Source organism: Electrophorus electricus, chromosome 9 (genome assembly GCF_041902795.1).
Source record: "Electrophorus electricus isolate QZ-2024a chromosome 9, ASM4190279v1, whole genome shotgun sequence".
In the NCBI taxonomy this organism is placed as follows: Eukaryota; Metazoa; Chordata; class Actinopteri; order Gymnotiformes; family Gymnotidae; genus Electrophorus; species Electrophorus electricus.
In genome coordinates this window covers 18,470,148-18,492,975 of record NC_137505.1, presented here as the reverse complement: position 1 = coordinate 18,492,975, position 22,828 = coordinate 18,470,148, and the positions used below count along the sequence as shown (strand labels likewise).

The 22,828-nt window shown below is 47.0% G+C and overlaps 2 protein-coding genes across 7 annotated transcripts in view; one reads left to right on the top strand and one right to left on the bottom strand.

Annotated features, from left to right (window-relative positions):
• Positions 1-3,267, top strand: part of nalcn (sodium leak channel, non-selective) — a 72,508-nt gene extending 69,241 nt beyond the window's left edge. The window contains exons 41-46 of the mRNA XM_027001422.3: positions 35-150; positions 807-964; positions 1,147-1,297; positions 1,768-1,917; positions 1,997-2,108; positions 2,317-3,267. Coding sequence (XP_026857223.2) covers positions 35-150; positions 807-964; positions 1,147-1,297; positions 1,768-1,917; positions 1,997-2,108; positions 2,317-2,459 — 830 coding nt within the window. The 3' untranslated portion in view covers positions 2,460-3,267. The remainder of the gene's footprint in view (positions 1-34; positions 151-806; positions 965-1,146; positions 1,298-1,767; positions 1,918-1,996; positions 2,109-2,316) is intronic.
• A 180-nt stretch (positions 3,268-3,447) lies between these two features.
• si:ch211-168k14.2 (phospholipase D1) lies at positions 3,448-22,519 on the bottom strand. 6 transcript variants are annotated; one of them, XM_081720452.1, is made up of 28 exons: positions 22,143-22,504; positions 20,051-20,249; positions 18,964-19,094; positions 18,583-18,728; positions 17,866-17,983; positions 17,633-17,698; positions 16,877-16,935; positions 16,602-16,694; positions 15,866-16,018; positions 15,616-15,765; positions 15,234-15,317; positions 14,756-14,837; positions 14,517-14,627; positions 13,447-13,656; positions 11,078-11,122; positions 10,686-10,905; positions 10,373-10,504; positions 10,013-10,138; positions 9,114-9,232; positions 6,661-6,774; positions 6,319-6,429; positions 6,103-6,188; positions 5,898-6,011; positions 5,568-5,617; positions 5,092-5,226; positions 4,519-4,672; positions 4,201-4,318; positions 3,448-4,076 (listed from the first exon to the last, which is right to left on the bottom strand). In XM_081720452.1, exons 2-28 carry the CDS (start codon positions 20,211-20,213, stop codon positions 3,852-3,854), a joined length of 3,315 nt encoding a protein of 1,104 aa, XP_081576578.1. In that variant the 5' UTR covers positions 20,214-20,249; positions 22,143-22,504; the 3' UTR covers positions 3,448-3,851. The 6 variants fall into 6 exon arrangements, with proteins under 6 accessions (XP_081576578.1, XP_081576576.1, XP_081576577.1 ...); XM_081720450.1 differs by having other exon boundaries at positions 20,051-20,243; positions 22,143-22,503; XM_081720451.1 differs by having other exon boundaries at positions 20,051-20,243; positions 22,148-22,503.
• Positions 22,520-22,828: the final 309 nt, after the last annotated feature.

Below are 22,828 nucleotides of genomic sequence, written 5' to 3'. Positions count from 1 at the left end.
AATCACGGCCCTTTTGCTCCGCTTCTCCTCCCAGCGATCATCGTGGAGAACTTCTCCCTGTTCTATTCCACGGAGGAGGACCAGTTGCTGAGCTACAATGACCTGCGACACTTCCAGATCATTTGGAACATGGTGGATGACAAGCGGGAGGTAGGGAGGCAGCTGCCGTGTACCACCGCCCCGTGCGGGGGTTCGCGCCCCCCCCGGACGAGCCCGTGTCTGTGAATTGACCCGACATATAGGCATCGACGTTCTCACCCCCTAAGTAATGGGAGTTATTACTGTCTGCCGCAGATAGCGCGGGGAGGGGAGGGTGTCTTCATTAGCAGTCTTATTGAGAGCGGGAGAGAGAGGTGTCGACACACTGTCACCCCGAAGAGCAGATGTACGAGCAGTCTTGGCTGGAGGTTTATTCCGGCTAAATGAGGTGTCCCAGTCTTTCTTTGGTGGTAATGAATGAGCCAGCTGTTCGGCAGTGACCTCGACTTTCAGAAAGGAACATCAAAGTCTTGAGACGATCATTATGGTGTGTGTCCCCAAAGGGAGGGAGTGATGTCATTGCTTGTAACACTATGGGCTTCTTCAGCGGGCTAGAACAGCCTCTTTCAGGTTCAGTTTTCAAAGCATTGTGCGTTAAATACAGTTCAGCAATTCAGCACGGGCATTCGGGGTTTCTCTTGGATGTGTGTCGCTTCGCTGTGTTGGGAAGAGGTGTAGCCTGAAGGGAAAGGTGAAGTGAAGGTGGGGTGAAAGGAAAGGGGGCGAGGCGAAGATGGGGTGAAGCTGAACGGCGTGCTGTTTGGCAGGGCGTGATCCCCACCTCCCGGGTGAAGTTCCTGCTGCGGCTTCTGCGCGGCCGGCTGGAGGTGGACCTGGACAAGGACAAGCTGCTCTTCAAACACATGTGCTACGAGATGGAGCGGCTGCACAGCGGAGGGGACGTCACCTTCCATGACGTGCTGAAGTGGGCACACGCCACACACCTCACGGGATGGGATTGGATTGAGCTCATCTGCTGAATAATGGAGTGCCCATCCACACTTTATGGCTGAGAACCCTTCAATAAGGTTTTGCCTCTGTGTGTTTGTGTCTCTCTCTTGTCTGTCTCTGTCTCTGTGTGTGTGTGTGTGTGTGTGTGTGTGTCAGCATGCTGTCCTACCGCTCGGTGGACATCCGGAAAAGTTTGCAGCTGGAGGAGCTGCTGGCGCGCGAGCAGCTGGAGTACACCATTGAGGAGGAGGTAGCCAAGCAGACCATCCGCATGTGGCTGAAAAAGTGCCTGAAGCGCATTCGAGCCGTGAGTGACACACACACTCACACACACACACACACACACACACACACACACACACTCACACACACACACACATATATACACACACACTCACACACACACACACACACACACACACACACACATATATACACACACACACACACACACACTCACACATATATACACACACTCACACACACACTCACACACACATACACACACACATACACACACACACACATACACACACACACACACACACACACACACTCACACACACACACACACACACACACACACACACACACTGCAGCCCTCCCCTGCTCCACTACAGCCTTGATTTAAAGAGAAAAGCCATTTCAAAACCAGTGTTTGCCTTGACTTAAAGGCTAGCCCATTGCTAGTCGTTGTAAAAGCAAGGCACCTCTACTATATCTGTGAAAAGAAGCCCACATTCATTCTCTGTTTGTCTCTCTCTCTCTCTCTCTCAGAAGCAGCAGCAGTCCTGCAGTATTATCCTCAGCCTGCGCGAGAGCCAGCAGCAGGACCTGCGGCGCCTGCTCAGCCCGCCCAGCATCGAGACCACCGTGCCCAGCGACGACGCCGCCGGCAGCAACCAGGAAAACCCCGCACAGCCCGAGGTACCGTACGTACGCCTACCCGTGCGCGCTCATGCCGCCCGCCACGCCGGTGCTCTGACGCCTGTTCTCCGCCCAGCAGAACAGCGGCCTGCACACCCTGCTGAGCCCCACCCTGTCAGACCACAGCGGCTACCGGCAGGACTCGGCCGAGCGGCCCCAGCGGAAGCTGGGCCAGTGGAGGCTGCCCACAGGTCGGTGCCACGCAGCACACATCACACACACACACACACACACACACACACACGCTGCAGCATGATGGGTAAGATCCATCGCCACCTGCACTGTTTACTGAGCCTCCTACGTTACAGCTGGCGTGTGGGATAAAACGCCACCGGCAGCTGTTTGTCTAATCTCGCGCTCTCGCCCGCTGTGAGTCATGCCGGTTCATGTCCCCTCCAGGACGCTCCAGCATGAAGTCCGTTGTGTGCAAGATGAACCCTGTGAACGACGAGGCCTCCTCCGGGTCAGAGGTCAAAAAGTGGTGGACCCGGCAGCTGACGGTGGAGAGTGACGAGAGTGGAGATGACCTCATTGACATTTGAGGGTCCGTGGCTGCAACCATTAAGCGTGTCCTGTCCCTTCTGTCTCGCGCGGGCAGCGTCCTGTCCAACTGAAGTACCTACACTTTGGAAACTGTTTATGCATCTGAACATACGTGAATGACGTATTGAGCGAGTATGCAAATGCACCTGTGTCAGAAGGGGCACAAAGTAAAGTTTTAGTCCTTCCTGAAATTCCAGATTAACTCTCAGTACTTCCCTCATGCCCCTTCCAGACTGCCATCTGTGTTGTAACAGCAGCCTATAAAAGGCTCATTGACCTTTAAGCATTATGAAATGGTTCCCATCTACATTTAATGCCTGCGATATCAGTACATGATATGCACTCGCCACCTTTAAGGATCTGAGTTAGTAGGCGCTGCTGTTGATTGGCTGTGCCCCATCTGCCAATGGCAGATGAGCTCTCCCAAGGTTTGGTATTAATGATGTGTGCCCTCAGGAAGTGGAGTGTATTGTAAGAGAATCCTGAACTGACACAGGTGCAGAACTTTAGCACACGTTCACGTATGTCTAAGGTAATTCTATATGAAAGCCATTTGCAGCTTCTGTGTCTTTGTACTGGCATCTTCACTTCTTATGTAATCTTCTGAGTTGCTTATGGAGGAATCTAAATATGTATGTTCCTCATGTCCATGATTGTTATGGTGTAATACAGTTTGCAAATGGTCCTAACACTGCAAAGATTTGCAGACAAGACATGAATGTACTTCTGTTATAGTCTGTTCAAGTGACTGTGTGTAACGCTAAAGTATTATAATAAAGTTAAATAAGTTATTTACTTTAGAAAATATCCTGATAATTTTTTAATAAAATAGATTTATTACATTTATATGTATTCTGTGATTTTTAATGATAGATAATATGATCGATAATAAACCTGTAAATAATATGACCTGTACTGATGTTTTTTTCTTTGCGTTGCAGCAGTAAACTCCTGAAATTCTAAATGAAAATGTATCAGAGACAAAAGTTTATTATAAACATATTTATTCATGGTCACTATGTTAGTTTTTTTCAGTAACTTTGGTGCATTTATTTCTTGAAATTAATCTTCTCTGGATGTTGATTATTTGCGGGATTTCTCGTACAGGATTCATTAATCAGAAAAGAAGGTTGAGGGAAAAAACGACTGACAGGTGTGAAGTACTTAAGTGCTCAGGCACGCTCTCTTAGAGGTAGTTTACATTTCTATTCCCCACATGTTAATCTTTTGTCTTTACGACGAATGAATAAACAGATTTCTCCCCCCTATTTAACTTCCATTGACAGTTAAACTCGTGTTAGGCGAGCACATATAAAAGAGCCCTTTGTACATTATGTAATCGCGCCTTTCTGAGGGCCACAGACGGGTAAGCGACTCCGTTTCCGGCGGGGCTACGTCCACAGCTCCACGGGCATGATGCCCTCTTTGGAGTTCAGCGACGGGAAGAGGTTTTCCTCACACAGGAAGTGGAAAGGGAACTGGACCAGGAAGCCGCACACCTTCCTGAGCTCGGCGCAGGCTTGGATGGGGTCGTCGGTGGCCATGCAGGAGCGGGACGTGTAGTCGCGCAGGGTCTTGTAGCTCCGCACGGCGTCCGTGGGCAGGCAGCGGAACACCTGCGTTGGCAGGAAGACGCTGGCGAATACGGGACGCTCAGATAAAACAAACCCCGACGACGGAAAGCTCGGTCCCGACCTTCAGATCGCCGTGTCCCGCTTCTCCGTGCGACACCGTGCTTACCTTGTCGTAAACACTGGCGTTCCTCGCTGCCGTCGCCGTCCACACCTCCTTGTAGAACCGGTCACTGACGGGATCGCGGATGCCCGCGCTGCAGTCCCCCGGTAGTCCCAGCACGAGCCTGTCGTACACACTCAGGGTCAGAGCTACGCGAGGCCCGGGGATCTCTTCAGACGCGTCGGCGGCGTCAAACCCCGACCCGACCCGACCCGCACGGTTCATAAAAACACGCCGAACGAAAGCGCGGCGGCACATAACGGGTGCAGCCGATAAGCGCGAGGCAGGCATCGTCACGGTCTACGACTTCCACAAACACTCCACCTGAAGCACTCGACGCGCAGAGACAGGGCGAAACGGCCGGCCTGGTAGGCCTGTCCGTCCATGCGGGAAGCCCGGCGCTCCGTGTCCTCCACCACCACCGCCAGCTCGCTGTCCCGTTTACCCAGCATGCTCCTGTCATTGACGTTCGCCGAACCTGCGCAGCAACCCACAGACAGACAGCACCCTGACTCAGCACCAACGCGCCGCCGGCATGCAAACCTCATTCTCCAGGATGAATAGGATTTGTAATGATGCATTAAACAGTGACTGATCTGAGAGGGGTCTCGGCCTCTCTTAACATTTCTAACGTTCCAGTGATCAAGCAGCGTGTTCAGAATGAGGGGCATGTATTTGACTGCACTGCCATCTAGTGGCCTTCCTCTGTATTAACAATGCACTCAACTTAAAAGACTAAATATAGCTCAGTGACAAGTTTATGTATTAGCCTGGCAGTGCACTGGAACCAATCACAATCCGAAGCTATTTTGTAGTCCGGCGACAATACAATTAACTCACCCACTGCTGGATGGCAGTTGACGTGTATGTGTGTGTGTGTGTGTTTGTGAGACTCACCAATGATGACAATGCAGTCATCCACTATCATGAGCTTGCTGTGCACATAGATGAGCTCGGTGACCAGGCGCCCATCCAGATCAGCATGGGTGCGGAGACCACTGAACGAAATATAGTTGATCCAGCAGTCACCCACTACACACACACACACACACACACACACACACACTTTCACTCCTTTTGCCCTTCATACTAAATTTCCAGTTAGGCGGCTGCTTAAACAGTTAAACCGAAAGTGAATTTACAGTGTTCTTTCTGTCAGATCACAACACCTACAGCAGCAGGTGAAATGTACAGAGCACAATAAATGAAGACAAGCATGAAAATGATTACAGATAAAAAAAATAAATGACCCAATTATGATCATCATTACTCTTATTGATATATAGTCACACAATAATTTACTAAAGCTGTGGAAGTCAGCACAGTAATGTGTTTAAGTGAGAGGCATAGGGTAGCTAAAGAACTCTACTTACTCACACGTTTGAGTCTCTCGATGATGGAGTGCTCCCCTCTGCACATCGTCCTGGAGGCACATGGACAGTGAGGTTACCTTCCTCACGTGGGGCCTCTCCCTCCCACCTAAATTATATCACCCAATTCTCCTCCTGGCTAATTCACTCAGCTCACCCAAAGCCAGTGAGTGCCACCCCTCTCTAACGGGGTTCTCGAAGACTGCGGCAGGACTGACCCGTTGGTTCTGCATCTCCGTGTGTAATTTCCCGGTAAGGCACCGTCCGGCCCACGTTTAGCTACTTAATTGAGGCAATTTGGCGATTATACATGAAGCATGTGCAGCTGATTACCTGTAATTAAAGAACATGATTGCCTTGATGGCTTGGCCCCCTCCAGAGGAGATGTCGCCCTCAAAGCCAGGCAGCAGGGGCATCACCACGTACACGCGGAACCTCGTCCTCTCCCTGTAGGATGGAGTCGTGAGCGCCTGCCCGCTGAGCGGCGTATGTTGGTCAGGAGGATGGGGGCATGGGGCTATGAGAGGCAGGCCCGCACCTGTATGCTCGAAGGATCCTCTCGGTCAGAGCGTCCCCGATGTTGTTGCGGATGGTCTTCCCAGCACAGCTGATGAAAAACTGGTTCTAAGACAGAGAGAGTTTTGCTCAGTTCCAAGGAGATTCCCCCCCCCCCCCCCCCTGCGGAAGCAGGCCGCATATTTGCTTGATAACATTTTCATTTGGGCTTCTGGGACCAAAACGGTTTGCCTTCTACCTCTATGTAGATGAAGTGTTTGCTGTTCCGGATGGCTGAGACGTAGGCCAGATGAATGGACTCCTCATGCACCTTCGTGCCTATGGACCACTGACACACAGACCTCAACACCTGCCGGTTTGAAACAAACCAACGCACACGCACCACTTATAACCGACAGGTCTCCCACACAATACATCATCCGCAGTCAAATCCTTTGTTCTTTCAGGTCCGTCTCCTAAAGAACCGAATCCAAAATCAGCTTGCGGGCGGCAGGCCGCAAGAAAGTCGGAGCCGCTTGCTTTTATCTCGGACTTGAGAAAGAAGGCTTCCTCCGTGAGCTTGATCAGAGCTGGACCTCACCTGAACGCCGGCCTGTGTGAGTGCCCCCCGCGGCTCCGACGGCAGGCTGGGCGCCGATGGCGACCTGGGCACGAGGCAGGGATAACATGTTGCCCCCGACCGCTTTTTCACCAACTAGCGAATAAAGGAGAGCTGATTAAAACCAGACACCGCACCGCACCGCCCAGGCCCCAATCACACCCTTAAAGAGCGCTAATTACTCCGCCGCGTCCGCGCTGGCACGCAGGGTGGGCTAGCAGCCCCCCCCCCCTCCGCCCCAGCCTCACGTGAGGCCCGGAGTTCGCGTCAGGCTTGGCGAAAGTCCCCGCGACCCCGTTTTGTCGACAGTGCGCCTGATTGCAATAAATGCGAGGCTGTGAGGCTAACGACATTATTGGCACGCATTTTTAATCGCCATTATCTTCCCCAGACTACACTCAGGTGGGCCAGACTCAGGAGTCAGCTTTGTCTCCTTGATGCTGTATGTTCTCATAGGTTCTACCGCCTGTATGGTCTTCACACGAGAATACAGCAGGTTTTGGACCTCCTCATAACCACTTAGTTGCACTCCTAGGAGTGGGAGTGTATTTTAACGTGTACCTCTGTAATGTAATGGTCATATGACTTGGCTTCATCAGGCATCTTCAAAAGACCCTTTCCAAGCCGTGCTAGATCGTGACCTTATACTAAAAAGCTGATAGTTATTTGTACAGTTTAATTAGCTGGGGTGAGACTGGGCCTAGGAAATGCTCTACATTTCACACGCCACATTTCGCCTCTCTCAGAGGAAGCGCTCGCCGTGCAAATTAGCAAGATGTACTCTGTGTCAACATCAACCGCAGGCCAAACTATAATCTGGGCTCAGAGTTTTTAAGCAGATGGTTACTAATACAATAAAAGTACTGAATTTATTTTAGCAGCAGGCAGCTCGGCCAATTAACAACTGGCATAATGTGTTGATTAAAACCTACTGAGTCCTGAAGGGAGGACTCATCTTAACTGGACTCGCGGGACATTGGCAGCCATCCGAGCGGCCAGACCGTGCTGACCTTGATGGATAGTCACAGCGTATAAATCGTCATGGCTCCAGTAGTAGCTTGTATGTGTAAGGCTGCTTCATTATTTCATAAGGACATGCTCATGCTGTCAGAAAGAGAAACACTCGCTCAAACTCTTTCAGTTTTGTCTGACAACATCATGTTAGGTATATTCCTAACGTTGTCTGATATGTCAATGTTAGGTATATTCCCAACTTTGTTTGGTAATTTTGGCAACTTGATTGCTGTTCCAATTAAAACTTGTTAATATTTTGCAAGATTAAAAATGATCATTTAAAATATGTAATGAAATAGCATTGTAGGGAAGTCTGGATTTAAAGCAACTATTTGAGTACAGTTTACATTAGAAACTTAGCAAACCACAGCCCTACACAGTTGTTATTGTGTTGGACATTTCCCGTTGACAAGCTGTGCAGAAGAGGTGCTTATAGAAGACTGAACGTAGGACTCTGCACAGCTAGGCAACTTTCTGCACGATGGACATTTATTTTTATTGCGTTTTGTTTTCAAAATTCATTGGCACTTTCAACAGTCAAACACGAACAAAAACTAGGTCAAGGCACCAAAAATAACGAAACACTCCTAAATGTCCCCCAATATCTCATATCTCACACTGTCTCATACTCTTGTTACTGACTGGATTGTTCTCACTCTGACATTCTTCCTTTGTGGCATGATGAATTCAGAAAATAGCCAAGTGGTGTTCTCTAATCAGCACCAGTCAGCCGGCACCAAAGGCAACAAATGAGGGTGCACTGTCTTTCAGCAGTGCGTTCTCCCTTCTCCGCAACACCTCATCAGAAGCATTCAAACGCCTTTTGTTTGCTCTTGTGCGCTGTGCGCACACCTGGCTCCCACCGCTTTAATTATTCACCGGGAGAGTGTCTGATCCGAAGCCAAGCCCGAAATATGACTGGCGTATTGCAAAGGAAATCATACAGGCCTCGAACCAATTCAATTACAGAACAATCAAAGTAAAAAGGCCTCTAATTGCTTTAAAAGGGAGCCGGGAGTGCGGGCGCGCCATAGAATACTGACGGCATTCAGAACAAGACACAATATGCAACTGCAGGGGGTGCTAAGCTCAAGCTAATACAGATCACTTTAGAAAGACTACAAGAGGTTGGGGAGGGAGGGAGAACCTCTGCTCCACGCTTCTGTTCTGATCTTTAATTCCACAGTATTTTTAGTGTGTGGCACTAATGCGGAGAGATGCCCACAGACGGAGTGGTATTTTAAATCATTAAAACAGAACCACACGGAACGTCGCGCAACACATGTCCTGCTATTAGAGAATGGATTTCTGTTTTGTTGCGTATTTCGAGCAAAAATCATTCATTGTTTCCATATTATTTTGAGTCGTCATTTTGAACGAATGAAAAGAAGCGCTTTTGATTTAGCTCATGTTCTCCCTACCTTTGTGAAGTTCCACCTCTGGATAAAATGTCTGGCGACGTCTCTTGCGGCTGTCCCCTGAACCACGACGCCAACGTCATGCCAGGGCATTCTGGGAGTCTTATACCTATCAATGAAGTCTTGACAAGATAAAAGCACACAGCAAACAATAGTTCTCAACATCAATAGGAGACGCCGAGATGCCCTCTCCTTAAAAGGAAGTTCGTGAGACGGAGCACGCCAAATTATGTCAAAAACAGGATTTGCTCGACTGTGTGACACTGATCCGCATAACAAATGTGGTGTCTGGGCTCTCCGAAGGGATCAAAAGGAAGCCTTCATCTCTGTCGCTGGTGTTAAGCAGGACGTGCCGCCATCTTGAAATGACAGAATATTGAAATATATTTATATATCTGGCGAACTTGCCACCTTCCTGCTGGGTCAGACATCAATGTTTGGGCACTAGACCTTGGAATGCACAAAGGCAGATGCAAAAATAGAGTTCTTGTACTGAGATGTAGATCGAGAGAGGCGGGAGTAGCAGTGCTGTGAACTGACAATAACCCCTACCGGCTGTAGAATAGGATAGTTTGTAGCAGCTCAGGTAGTACAAACAGCTTCTATTTTCTTTCTTTCCTTGTTTTCTCTGTTTGCCGGAGATTGACTCATTTGATGAATCTGACTGAAGTTATCAAAGCTACATTCCGAATGTGCACTGGAGCTGTCGCTTTTTGTTTGGTTTGCGGGTTTCTTTCAAGCTGTTGGGTTATAAGAAACCAAACAATACGACTTGTGTCCGTCTGGTATGGGCCAGCCTGTTCTGTGCTTCAGAGAACAAAAATCCTCTCACCTGAGGACCGTCTCGGACCCAAAGAACAGAATTTAGGGCTGGGTTTGTGTGTATGCAAGATCACCCGTACCATCAAACGGCTTGTTGAGCTTGACCCAGTCTTTGAGGATGAAGTTGCAGTAATCTTTGCCATGCCAGAAGCGGGTCTCACCACACAGCTCCACACTGCTTATCTGAGTCCTGAGGGAGCCGGTGTCTGAAACGTGATGGAAGAAGCCCAGAAGCTGAGAAAATGAACTTGAAGTGCAGGATCCATCCTCAAATTTAAGAATAAACCATGATAAATTAGAATGATTTAAAACATTCTTTGTGTCAGCATGTTGACTTGAAAAAGCATGACATTGTTACCACTGCTCTGACTAATGCACAAAGGAGATGTACATTACAGTGTTATTGTAATGGGTTTTTTTGTGTGTGCGTGTGTGCTGACCATGAGGAAGGGTCAGGGAATGGTGCAAGCCCAGTGAGTAGGCGTCAGTGGAGCGCAGTGACAGACCCTTATTGTACCACTCTCGAGTTGGCAGTGTTCTGGAGCTCAGACTGTTCCTACTGCTACAGTGCTCTTCCAGACAGACAAACAGACACACACACACACACACACACACACACACACACACACACACACACACACACACACACACGCACACGCATAAACAGCGGTATTACCCAGGTTTATGTGTCCACTGTTGCCCAAAGGCCCCTCCATATGCTACACTAGTTGACGTGATCGTAGGTAAACCTACTGGCCTCTGCATCTTCAGAGCTGCACGCACTGCTGTCCTCCGATGCCACAGGATGGGGTCCGGTGGGGTACGCTAACTCGGAGTGGGCCTCTCCCTGCTCCACCACTGGGCTGGGCTCTCCTGCCCCATCTGTGATCTCCCTCTCTCCTCCAGGCGGTTCCTCCTGCGCCACCTCGCTGAACTTCAGCTCCTCGTCCTCCTCTGTCGCCGCAGGAATAAACTGTTGCAGGACACGCACATGGATGTGCACATACATAAACAAATATACAGAGGACTATATTCTAATCAGCATAGCAGTAGCAGTTTTTATTTCCTTTTCATTAATTGTCTCCATTATGTGGTATTGAACTTACGCACCAATGTCTTATCTAATGTGTATTTTCTGTTCTTACTGGCTCTCTTTTCAAGCACAGCATCTCCAAAGGAATATCTGCCATCTGCTCTTCAGAAAAGACATACATGTAATGCACATGTACAGCATTCGAGCTGTAACCGATCTCTAGGCTCTGGAAGAAAAAAAAAATCCCTCAAAATCTATGCCAAAGCGCCCCTTCCCCAAGTACTACTCTATAACCCTGGCAAGGTGCCATGTTAAACACAGCTGATGTGTTCAGCCGCCCGTCGACTGGAAGGTCTCGGGGTCTGGTAATGGCCCATGTGTCCGGAATCTTTGGTTAGGCTTTATCATCCGAATTAGAGTATCAGTGCGGGTAATGTGTTCACGTGTTGTCCCTATCCTTGTCTCCATTGGGAGGATTTTGGGTGCCGGCAAAAAAGTGCATGGTTTAATGGCTCATGCTGGATCATAGAGGCCTGACCTGACAAATGGCAAATGTCACAGCAGTCTCCTCCCAACGAGCATAATTTTATTAAGTGCAAATATCACCGGGCTCCTTAGGAGTCATTCGGAAAGGTTAGACCAACAGCTGTAACAGTTTCATGTATATTAGCGAAGATTTTACAGTCGAGGAGGCTCGAGTTGATACATACAGCCACTCATGCATGGGGAGAGAAGCCCTTAAGTACACGCAATAAACGGCTCGATCCGAAAGGCTGAAATCATGTTTATTTAAAACGCCTGGCCCCATATTTAATGGCACAATGACAGGTAGGTAGGCTTCAGTGTGAGAGCGGTACCCTAGCAGTGAAATTATTCTCCCCCATTTAGTGGCGCCCAGTAATTTGTTGACTCACTCATCCATGCAGGGCCTTTATGTTTAATGCAGCTCTCCAGGGGGAAGGATGTGCACGGCGAGGCCAGGCAATGTTCCTCAGCGTGAGAGCTTCGGGATTAGCAACCGCAGGCCCTTCAACAGTGCCACAGATGCTCTGTAATTGCAATTTTACGTTTGCTGGTGTTTAAAAAAAACAACAACCCAGGACAAAAAAAGCAAAGGTCTGTATAGCCCGGCCCCGCAGCCGAGCTAACGTCAGGCGGAGAGTCTGCGCACGGTCTTGGCTTGCCGACATGGTGCCAATTTACAAAGCCGGTACCTCCGCAGATGTGAAAAAGTACATCACCTTCCGTGAGATTTTAGTCGTGCTCTTTATTTGGCTGAGCACGAGTCACAATCATTTATGTGGTCGGTATGTTTGCTTTATTAAATAGAACAGAGGAATTAGAACTGTTGTTCTAAGATAATGAGTATAACCGTAAAAGGCTGTTCATTGACAGGCTACGCTGACAGACAGAGCCCTCGCACACACAGGCGTGGGCTGGCGCACCGGCGCCGATCAGAAGGAGACGCGGGAGGCAGCATCTGTCAGGTGCGTGTTGCATTCCCCCATCGGGCGCTCTGACACATGTCCGAAACACCCAGCTGGCGGTAGGTGGCACTGATGAGGTCAGCCTTGTGTTGGCAAACATTGCAGGGCCACCGCGGGCCGCTGCCCTGCGCACGTCACATTTACAGCGGGTTTGCTCCTCTCCGACTGGCTCGTGGCTTACTGGAGGACCCCACCTGGATAGCCCAGATACCTTCTATTTCTGAAACTCATCAAAGTTTATTTATATCTTGGTGTGGTTTGAGTTAACTGCTTTTCTTCATTGACCTGATGTAACTTAGGACATAAAACTCCCAAGTAACTTGCAGTCGTCATGTTTCTGGACACGTAATATTAATTACATGAAATGCATTTAATAGATAAATGATACACCTTCTCGCTTACGTTTTTTGTGCATGGGCTTTACCCACTACAGATGACTTTAGGGATGTGAACTGTGTGAGTGAGTCTCTCAGTGAAGAGAGCGACTGGAAAGGAATCTGACTAATTTTTCAGGAGAACGGTTTGAGGATAATTGCACATAAAGATAAAACTAATGTAAAGTGAAGCTATTTTCAAGTATGAAAACTTTTTGACATAAATCCTAGCAACAGTTGGATGAAGCCACTAATAAGAAACAGCACGATTACCAAACTTATAACTAAACTGACATTACTTTTATATGTATTTCATATAAGTAATGAAAGGTTGTCATCTATATATTTTTATTCATACAGATCTTAGAGAGTTTGTCAGAAGTAATGAGTAATAAATATGTAGTGTAGCGATAGATGGATCTATTGTTTTGTGTAGTCTATATAGTTTTGACTATAGTTTTTATTAAAGCATTAACTGAACACATGTTTCTGTATATAGTTCTATATCGCATGTCTGAGCTCCAGCAGGCCGTGTGGCTTGCAGAGAGCTCGTGTGGGGAGGCCACTGCGATGCTGTGTGGATGACAGTGATGCTAATGAGGGAGCCACAGGCACCTTACCCTGGTGAGGCTGGGGGACAGAGCAGGGCTGGGCACAGGGCTTCTCCTCACACTGCCCACGTCGGTCAGCCTGTGCTGGGAGTCGTCCCATCTCCCGTAGGCCAGGTCAATGCCTCCCAGGAAGGCCAGAGACTGATCAATCACCACCGATTTCTCATGGTGAGCCCAGAGCAGCGCCGCAGAGGGGACGTGGTCAGGGTGCCGCATCACCTGTTGCTCGACACATGGGTGGAGAGGTCTTTTTTTTTTTTCCCCTCCGACACACAGCCATTTATTTAAGTAATTCAAAAACAGACTGCGTTATCCCAATAACCTGCAAGTTAATAACCTGAGCTTAATCATGCCATGTAGCTAAAAAAAAAAAAAGATTTCAGTATTTCCGACTTCCAGTCATGAAATTTCAGGCAATAATATCGCTAGCCCCATGCCAAAAATAGCATGGCTCACAATGGCGGCACCCATTGTGAGAAACAATTGGGTACAGCTGCGTCTCCACGAGCTTTCGCGTAGCCCCTGGAGGAGTGCCGCCCCTGGCAGGTGCCAGTGCAGCAGCAGGGCCCAGAATACTTCCACCCAGCTGCTGTTTCCCCGGGGCGCGGGTCCCCAGCCACTTCCCAGCGTCGTTCTTCTGCCCAATTTCAAGCCGCACTCCAATAAGGCAATACGACTGCGTGCCAATCACTCCTCGGCCCGGGGTTGAGTGAGAGACGGAGACAGACCCGCCGCCTCAGGCTCTCACCGAGACGGTCAGTGAAGAACGACCCGACCGTCAGCGGATGTGACTTGCAGGGCTCAAAACAGAGTGTTCACCCCTCTTTCTGCCAGAGAGATTTTTCCGGAACACAGACATGATCTAAGTAAGGCGCCCGTGCCTATGACTGGAGGCCAGGAAGAACCAGGGGCGCTCTGGCGCTACGCTTGATGTGTTGTGACAGGGGCTTTGTTCGCGCAGGGGCGCCGGCGTCGGACTGCGGCGGCGGGGAGATGGGGTGACAGCCTCTCTCCCTGTCTCTGTCAGCCGTGGAGAGGACTCGGACCTCCGGGAGCTTCTGACATAATGTACGACTCACCATGATGTTGGGGTGAAGGCCTGTCAGAGTCCTCTTGGTGTACTCGCTGTTGAGGCCCAGGACAACTTCCACCTCTTTGTAGAGCAAGACGCAGATCTTTACACCTTGCTCCTGATGTGACAATCGGACATGTTATTTAAACTTTGTGCAGCTGTTCACGAAGCAGCAGAAAACAATGCTGTCTACCAAAAGGGTCCTTTGTTCCCTGCTAGGGGTCAGAATGTGGTTAAGGTACTCACGGCTTTCCTTTTTAAGACGTGGTCTAATCTCCAAGTGTTTCCATCCACCACTGGTCTCTTCAGAAAGATCTCTGGACTCAGCCTATAAACAACATTAGAAACCTGAATACCACCCTAATGTAGCCCACTTTCACATCTGCCCCAGAATATGAGAAATGCAGTTACATCAACAAGACACTGAAATCTTCACAAACTTTTCGCTGGAGTCCGGAGCACCTAAACTCTGAGTGCAGGACAGAGTCTGAGCCTCCAAACCTTTGCAGCTCGTCCAGAAAGGGAGACGTTTGCGCCTTGTCAGAAAACGTTCATAACAAATATCCCCAGGTGGAATGTGATTTGATTCTGTGAAACAAGCATGCGAACTCCGGCGTGCAAAGAAAGCGATTGCCTACTACATCACGGGGTGTGAAATAAGTGCTCACAGCGTCGTGAAAACCCAGGCACAAGAGGAATGACTGATGCTGGGTCTAATCCCTACCACCAGGCTGTGATGAAGATTTCCTCCTTTGCACCTTCCAGGGCATCAGCTATGGCATCAAAGTACCCAGCTGCGTTGACAAACCTTCAAAAGAGGCACAGGACGGTTCATTTGAAAGCAGTACCAGGGTGCCTCGCAGAAGTTTCTTATACAGTAATTGATTGAGGAAGCACTGTTCACATCTACAGGAGAGAACAGGAAATTAAATGTAACTCGGAAGAAATAAAAAACAGCGACTGTTGGTGATTTTTTTATTTTTTATTTTTCAGAAGACGTAAAAGTAGGTTGCGTGATCCTTCAGTGGGGTCGTTACAGTGCTTTGTGAAATATAACAGAATGTACTGTATTAAATATAGACGGTTGGGATATTAACATTGCTTACCATTGTACTTTCGTATTTTCTCTGATTGGGGCAAAAGACCCATGGCGATTTTCTCCAAGGAAGTCTTGCCCGAGCCTTTGGGCAAACTCGCCGATGGAGTGACCCCACCAGCGGGCCTGCCTGTACGTGGAGCACTTAATGGTAAGTGCCCTACAGTAAGAATAAGGTGAATAAGAGGTGGATAAAGAATATAAAGACTATTAAAGAAATATAAAGACAGCTATAAGAATAAACAGTTCAGTAAGCCTGCCTGCAAAGGTTTTCGACTGTCACTCCATGCCTGACCCCGGTCTCGTGGGTCCCGATTTTGACGTGGAAGCCCTTATCGTAGAGAATCACTGTCCCTACTTGGCCGTCCTTGGGCCTCATGTAGAGAACAAAGGAGTCTTTCACCACCAACCACCTGAAACACGAAGCAGGCACCCGATGAGAGGCGGGACATGAGAGAGAGCTGCCCCCGCCGCTGTAGGAAAACAGCCGTAATCAGCAAAAATAAGCACGAGGCCGCAGCTAAAGCTTCCACGCGGGCCGAGTTCCCAGCGAGCACCGCAACCCGAGGAGAGGGGTTCATGCGGAGCCGAAGCACCGCTGTTTGCTTTCGCGGGCTGTGTGAATTATGCAAGTAACACTAGCCGCCTTGTAAAACGGAAATAAAAACAGCGATTCTCCGCCGACGAAGATGGTTCAACATGAGCGTGTGTTATTCTGTCCTGTTCGTTTCAGGGCCAGCTCCGTTTTCGTGCTACGGAGGCTCTGAGAGAACTGGAGGCTACAGATCACACGGTGATGACTGTCAGACTGTGCTATTCTTCAAAAAAGAGACAGATCAGTTTTCTTTCTATTTGAAAGGGAGTGGTTTGGAACAACATGTGAGGGGCAGTATAGCCTGATTTGAGAATGAACGATTTTGTTACACTTAATGCAGATGTCATTTACTTAAAAGAAGGAACAGAAACAGTTCAACGAGATTATGGAGAACAAGTCACCTTTTTGACCAGCGATAGCACACACTGTTGGATCCGCACCAGTAACAGACTGGGAACGTGTTTTCTCCAGATTTCTTTAGGATCAAACCTTCACTTTGGCCAAAGGAAATGGACATAAATCAGTCAGTATGTCATGCAACCAAAACAAACAAAGACATCATTTGGGATGGATGGTAATGTTCTATTTCAGTGCAAGTGATTATTAATAATAGAGACACAACATCGTCCTTTCTGAAGCTAAATACTGTGTCATATGTTTCTCCATGTCTTCTTACATTCCTTTTGGCCCGAGGTCCTGGACAAACGATATCTGACTCACTTCTAAGAACTCAAGCTGTAATCAAATTTAAACATAAATAGTGTTCATTAGCATTTTGAAGGCCTTAAGACTTTAAAGTAGCTTTCATGCAGTCGCACTTGTATAAACAACATACCACAATCTAAAGATGATCAACATTTCAGTTATGAAATATCTTTCAGAATTCTGTTTTCAGTGTCTGGTTAAATTTTTACAATCTCTTTAGTACTGTTCGAGATGAATAATTAGACAGAGACATGTGGGCAGGATGTAGAGACAGTGGGTGATTGTTTTCGGATACAGGTAGACTCTAATTAGCCTTTGGAGTGGGCGCTAATTACGAAAGTGTCAGAGTGCAAACCTGTGTGACGCAGACTACTGTGGTAAGTGAGGAGTCACCTCATGGAGGCATGCACTACAGAAGGGCCCTCTTTAATGAGGAAAGATCACTGATCTATAATAAAGAATGTTCTTCATTATAGATCAGTGGGGAAGACACAGCAGGTGGAGTTATAGAATGTTCTCCCTCCAAATATATAGGCTTACATCTTACTGAAAATACTGTGATGAAAACGATATCATTACTGTCATTCACTAACAGCACTTATGGCAGAAAGATGTAGAATTTTGGCTTATGCTCCAGTCTGCAATATATGGGCAATGCATTATTACTGAACAGTACTGAACAATACAAACAAATATAAAATCTTCTGACATTATAGTTATAACTTACTGTTGCAGGATGATTCTTGTATAGTGGCTTTTTTAAGATATTCTTGAGATAGTCTTCAAGCTGCATCTAATGAGATAACAGTGAACGGTCATTATATAAAAACTGGACAGGAATGTGACCATACAGGGCATATGTTAATTAAAGAAATACTGTTAAAACATTAATGCAGGGGTTATTACAGTACATGGGACACTGCTATCTTAAAATATTTATTAGAATGAGAACGTTCTAACTTTTCTGCTGATTAGCTGTTCTTCCTTGACCAGAGCATCAGGTCTGTGGGGCAGACTGGGAATGTGTCCTCCATGAAACCTCTGGTGACTTCTGATCGACCTCCTTTGGACAGAATGACTGAGAGAGGGAAGGAACACGGGGTTTAGCAGCCAGCTCTGCGCTGGCGTGTCACTAAGGCAGGGGCCGACTCATTTAGCTCCGGAGTTGGCGAGCCATCGGTACTGACACTGCAGAGGAGCTGAGAACAGGTTCCTCACGAGCCTCTGGAGGGGCTGGGGACACATCTGGGACTAACTGAGAACATCCAGATGAAAAATGAAGACATCTAGCCACGCAAAAAACAATGGGGACACGTGTGTGTGTGTGTGTGTGTGTGTGTGTGAGTGTGTGTGTGTGTGTGTGTGAGTGTGTGTGTGTGTGTGTGTGTGTGTGAGTGTGTGTGTGTGTGAGTGTGTGTGAGTGTGTGTGTGTGTGAGTGTGTGTGAGTGTGTGTGTGTGTGTGTGTGTGAGTGTGTGTGAGTGTGTGTGTGTGTGTGTGTGTGTGTGTGAGTGTGTGAGTGTGTGAGTGTGTGTGTGTGTGTGTGTGTGTAGGCGTGTGTGGGCATGTGTGTGTGTGAGTGTATGTGTGTGTGTGTGTGAGTGTGTGTGAGTGTGTGAGTGTGTGTGTGTGTGTGTGTGTGTGTGTGAGTGTGCATGTATTATTTAGCAGCACTTACATTCGATGTGGCAGTGGGATCTTTAAGAGGGCCTTGAACTTGAGAAGCTCCTGATGAAGTGCTTGGAAATGCTTAAAGCGTCGTTTGATTTTCCACGTGAAGTTCCCATGGTTCAACTCGACGGTATACAGGTTGGGATTTAATGCCTTTGAGGGAAGCAGTTTAAAAAACATCTGCATAAGGGATACTGTACATCCTTTAAACTCTCAGAGAAAAAAGCAAATGATTTACTAAAAATAATCATATTAATGTGCAAGAACTTCTTTGTGATCAAATCTAGGCATATTTTTTTTCTTAAGACATTTCTTAATGTGAATTTAATTTCTACTGTGCAAAACTCAGAGTCCTGCTGCTGTCTGTGAGATGATGGAGGAGGGCTACCCTGGTAGATGTAAAACGCTCCACCTCTGTCACCTGCACCTGGATCGGCACACTGTCAAGGAACACATTGCAGTCCAAAGACTTGAATGGAAGAAAGGTGTATATCACTGGAAAGGGGTTGGTTTTTGATTCTGAAAAGGGTAAGGTTCATGCGTCTTAACATTGGGTCATTTCTGTTGTCTTGTTTCAAGTAAGGTATGTCTTAGTGAATTACAAAAGGGCAGCTGATCATAAACTTACACCACCATAACTACACAGGCACATAAAACACACACACACACACACACACACACACACACATACAGACACACATACAGACACATACACACACACACACACACACACACACACACACATACAGACACATACACACACACACACACACACACACACACACACACACACACACATACAGACACATACACACACACACCCTGGTGCAGGGCTAATCCACTGGATTGATGTCAGACCTACGATTTAGGCCAACCGATGGCAGGCTAGCAATCTAGCAGCTCAGAGGAAGTAGAAGTGCTCAAATTGACTATGTAAACCTTTGATGTGGTACAATAATGGGCTGGAGGGGCTGCATTTGAGGTCCAGAAGGGTCCAGCAGGGTAGCATTTCAAGAGTCCAGCTGGTGGGCCACAATATTGGTGCTTGGAAATTTCCCTAGAGGCACTCTACTCTGCTGTATGCGATAATACAGACTCTAACAGCACTGTGTTTCGAGCTGCTTCTGTACACGATACTTCTATAGAAGTTAACTATAGAAGATATCCAAAGATATTTCCATTCTAACTTTATTACCACTGCTTTTCCAGTGAGCCATGACTTCCCTTGTGAGTCTTTCTTTTGAATTGCCTTTTAGGTCTAGAGACATACATGAGGAACACATATTGTAGTGTCATCCAATCCAGTATTGTATCCAGTATAACACAGGTTAAATTTCAGGCTTTGTTAACATTTTGAGAACAGGCAAAACATTTATACATCATTAATAAAACTTAAGATTGTAAAAACTAGAATAAACATTAGAGCGATGTGTAGTGGTGTCAGAGGTGACCGGGAGCGGAGTGGAGGCACCGACCCGGGGGCGTGCCGCCGCAGCAATCGGGGCAGCATCTCACGTCCAGCTCCATGACGTCGTTGACGTCCTGAAGGTCACGGCGATCCAGGCCAGTCAAGGAGTGGCTTGCGACCGAATCCGGATGTTCCAACTCATGAAGCGTAGGATGACCCCGCAGATCCATCACACTGTCCACTTAGACTCCAGGTAGCATCTATCCCTCCAGACAGTGGAGGAGGACACAGAACACTCGCAGTAAATTGCTATCATATAACCAAAGCTTCAAAATTCCATTAACAGCAGTGTTGTATTTTGTTGAAAGAAACTCCACATGAAAATTCAGATATTCTTTGAGATGCATTGTTTTTTGTTTTTTGTTTTTTTTACAATTTGCAAGTAGGTCTTCCTGAGAAGGTACTAGTAAAGTGGTAGAATCCAATTTGGGTCTTCTTTTTTTAGTAAAAAAAGTTAAATGTTTGGCAAAAGCTTCAGTGAACAAATGATAGTTTCAGTCCATTGTGAAATCGTCAGTCTAATCTAATGAATAATTAAAAAAAAAAAAAAACCTTAACAATTTCACTTTTCATTTATGGTCACTGATCATTGACCCCACATGCAAAATGCATGAATTATGGATTTCACATTCAGTTATTTGCATTGGTTACACACAGGGAGATAGATGTTAATGAGGGCCAGTTTCTTCTGACCCAGTGACCGACCAGTCATTAGAGGGCATGGAGATGTAATATATTCTGCTCCCATCAAAGGTGATGGACATCAATTTTGCACAATTCGATGATACACATCATGACAAAGAAAAGGTCATGGTTAAATGGTATGGCTGCTATAAAATAGGAGATTATCATGTAGTGTTTTGTTGGGCAATGATCCTTTCAGCTGTCAAACTATAGAGAGAACTTCAGGGATGGAGCTTAAATTGCGCCTCTTTTTCTATTTTTCAAATCCAGATGATTTTGTGTGTGTTTATGTGTGTGTGTGTGTGTGTGTGTGTGTGTGTTTATGTGTGTGTGTGTGTGTGTGTTTATGTGTGTGTGTGTGTGTGTGTGTGTGTGTGTGTGTGTGTGTGTGTGTGTTTGTGTGTGTGTGTGTGTGTGTGTGTGTGTGTTTTGGGGGATGAGTGAGAGAGAGAGAGAGAGAGAGAGAGAGAGAGAGAGAGAGAGAGAGAGAAAGAGTATGAGGATCTTTAGAATTTAGTGCTTCATTTCCGCTGTCATTACTCCACTAAGACACAGAGTCTGATGACATGGTGAGCTAGGCCCCGGCCTGCAGGGAGGGGGGGAAAACATGCCCACCGTGCCCCAAGATGAATTTCCCAAAATATTAAAAATTGAGTTTGCTTTTGGTTTCAAATTCAAGAAGTGAATTTAAGATTAGACAGAAAGAGAGCCGAAATGCTCTTTAGTTTGTACAAGCAATTTATTCTCAATTTGTACCGTCACTGGAACAAATTAAAGTCTGTGCATCTATGCGTTTTATTCAAAATACGATCTGCTTCACTGGCGTGGTTCAGTGTACAGTTGTGTGCACAGCTAGCAAACTTCTCTATCAAGAACATATCATCGTAAATGGCTCATTAGTTTATACAATGTGGATTCTCAATCCAAGTGCAGATATCAGTGTAGTTGTTTGTGTTACCTTAGCCATGACACATACTGCAAATAAGCAATAAATATTAAGGTAGTATGTTCCTATAAATTCTACCCCTTGCAGATACCCCACATTCAATTCATGAAAATGACTCTGTAAATAACAGTTTGGAAATGCAAGAGAGGATCAATAATATGAATAAGCACAGGTGTGTAGCCTGTGTTTCAGATTGTAGCTGCGCGTGATGCAAGATTAGTATATTTATTTGGTCCCAATTATTATGCATATCACAGTGATTATGCATGCGAGAACAGTAGTATGGGCAGTAATTAGGCAGTGCATGGGTCTTTGGCAATTCATTAAGAATGCAGGAGAACATATTACTCCATAATCAGTCTAATTCAGACACCACTACATCCTCACACTTTCGCTCATTATATTAAATCAGAACAGCCGCCTAAACTGTAGGCTGTAAGAGCAGGAATGGGGAACAGACGTTTCCTACCTCACCTGATCTTCTGGTCAAGGAGAGATGCCTTCCTCCCTCTGTGGATGCAAAAACATTGGTACTCTCCTAAAGCCAGCTCAGAGGCCCTCAGCTAGCTATGAAGGTGAGACAGGTCCTGGGTCAGGTTGTCGTGACTCTAGTCGAGCATTTATTTAAGTCAGCAGTGAGAGCACCAAGTTCCATCCACAGGTCCCACAATGTATCATTGAGGCCCAGAGGAAACAAAGGAATGGCTTCACCAGCTGCTCAAAGCCCCTATTGATGGCGTAAAGCTCCGCGCCTGGTGTGAGTGTTTACATCTGAGATGTTCAGTACCAGGACTCGGAGGGTTGCAGCTCATCTCCGTGATGTCAGCCCGATTTCATTTCAGACCCCAGTGCTGAATGCAGTCGGCAGGGACTGGCAGTGGACTGACCCGATTGCAATTTGTATTGCGGGGGATCGCGCTGCCGTGTCAGCTGTTCATTCCAGGAAACGTTATCACACTGATCTGCAGTTATTACATGTTTCTGTAGATGCTGCAGTCTTAAAGATGTTAATGTCTTTTTGTTTGTTTGTTTGTTTGTTTGGGGGGGGGGGTCTAATTAGGGGTAAGGACAGTTATATGATCACTCGCATTTCACAATACAATGTCATTAGGTAGATGTATGTTTAGTGAACCGTGACACATACATAATGTTTGC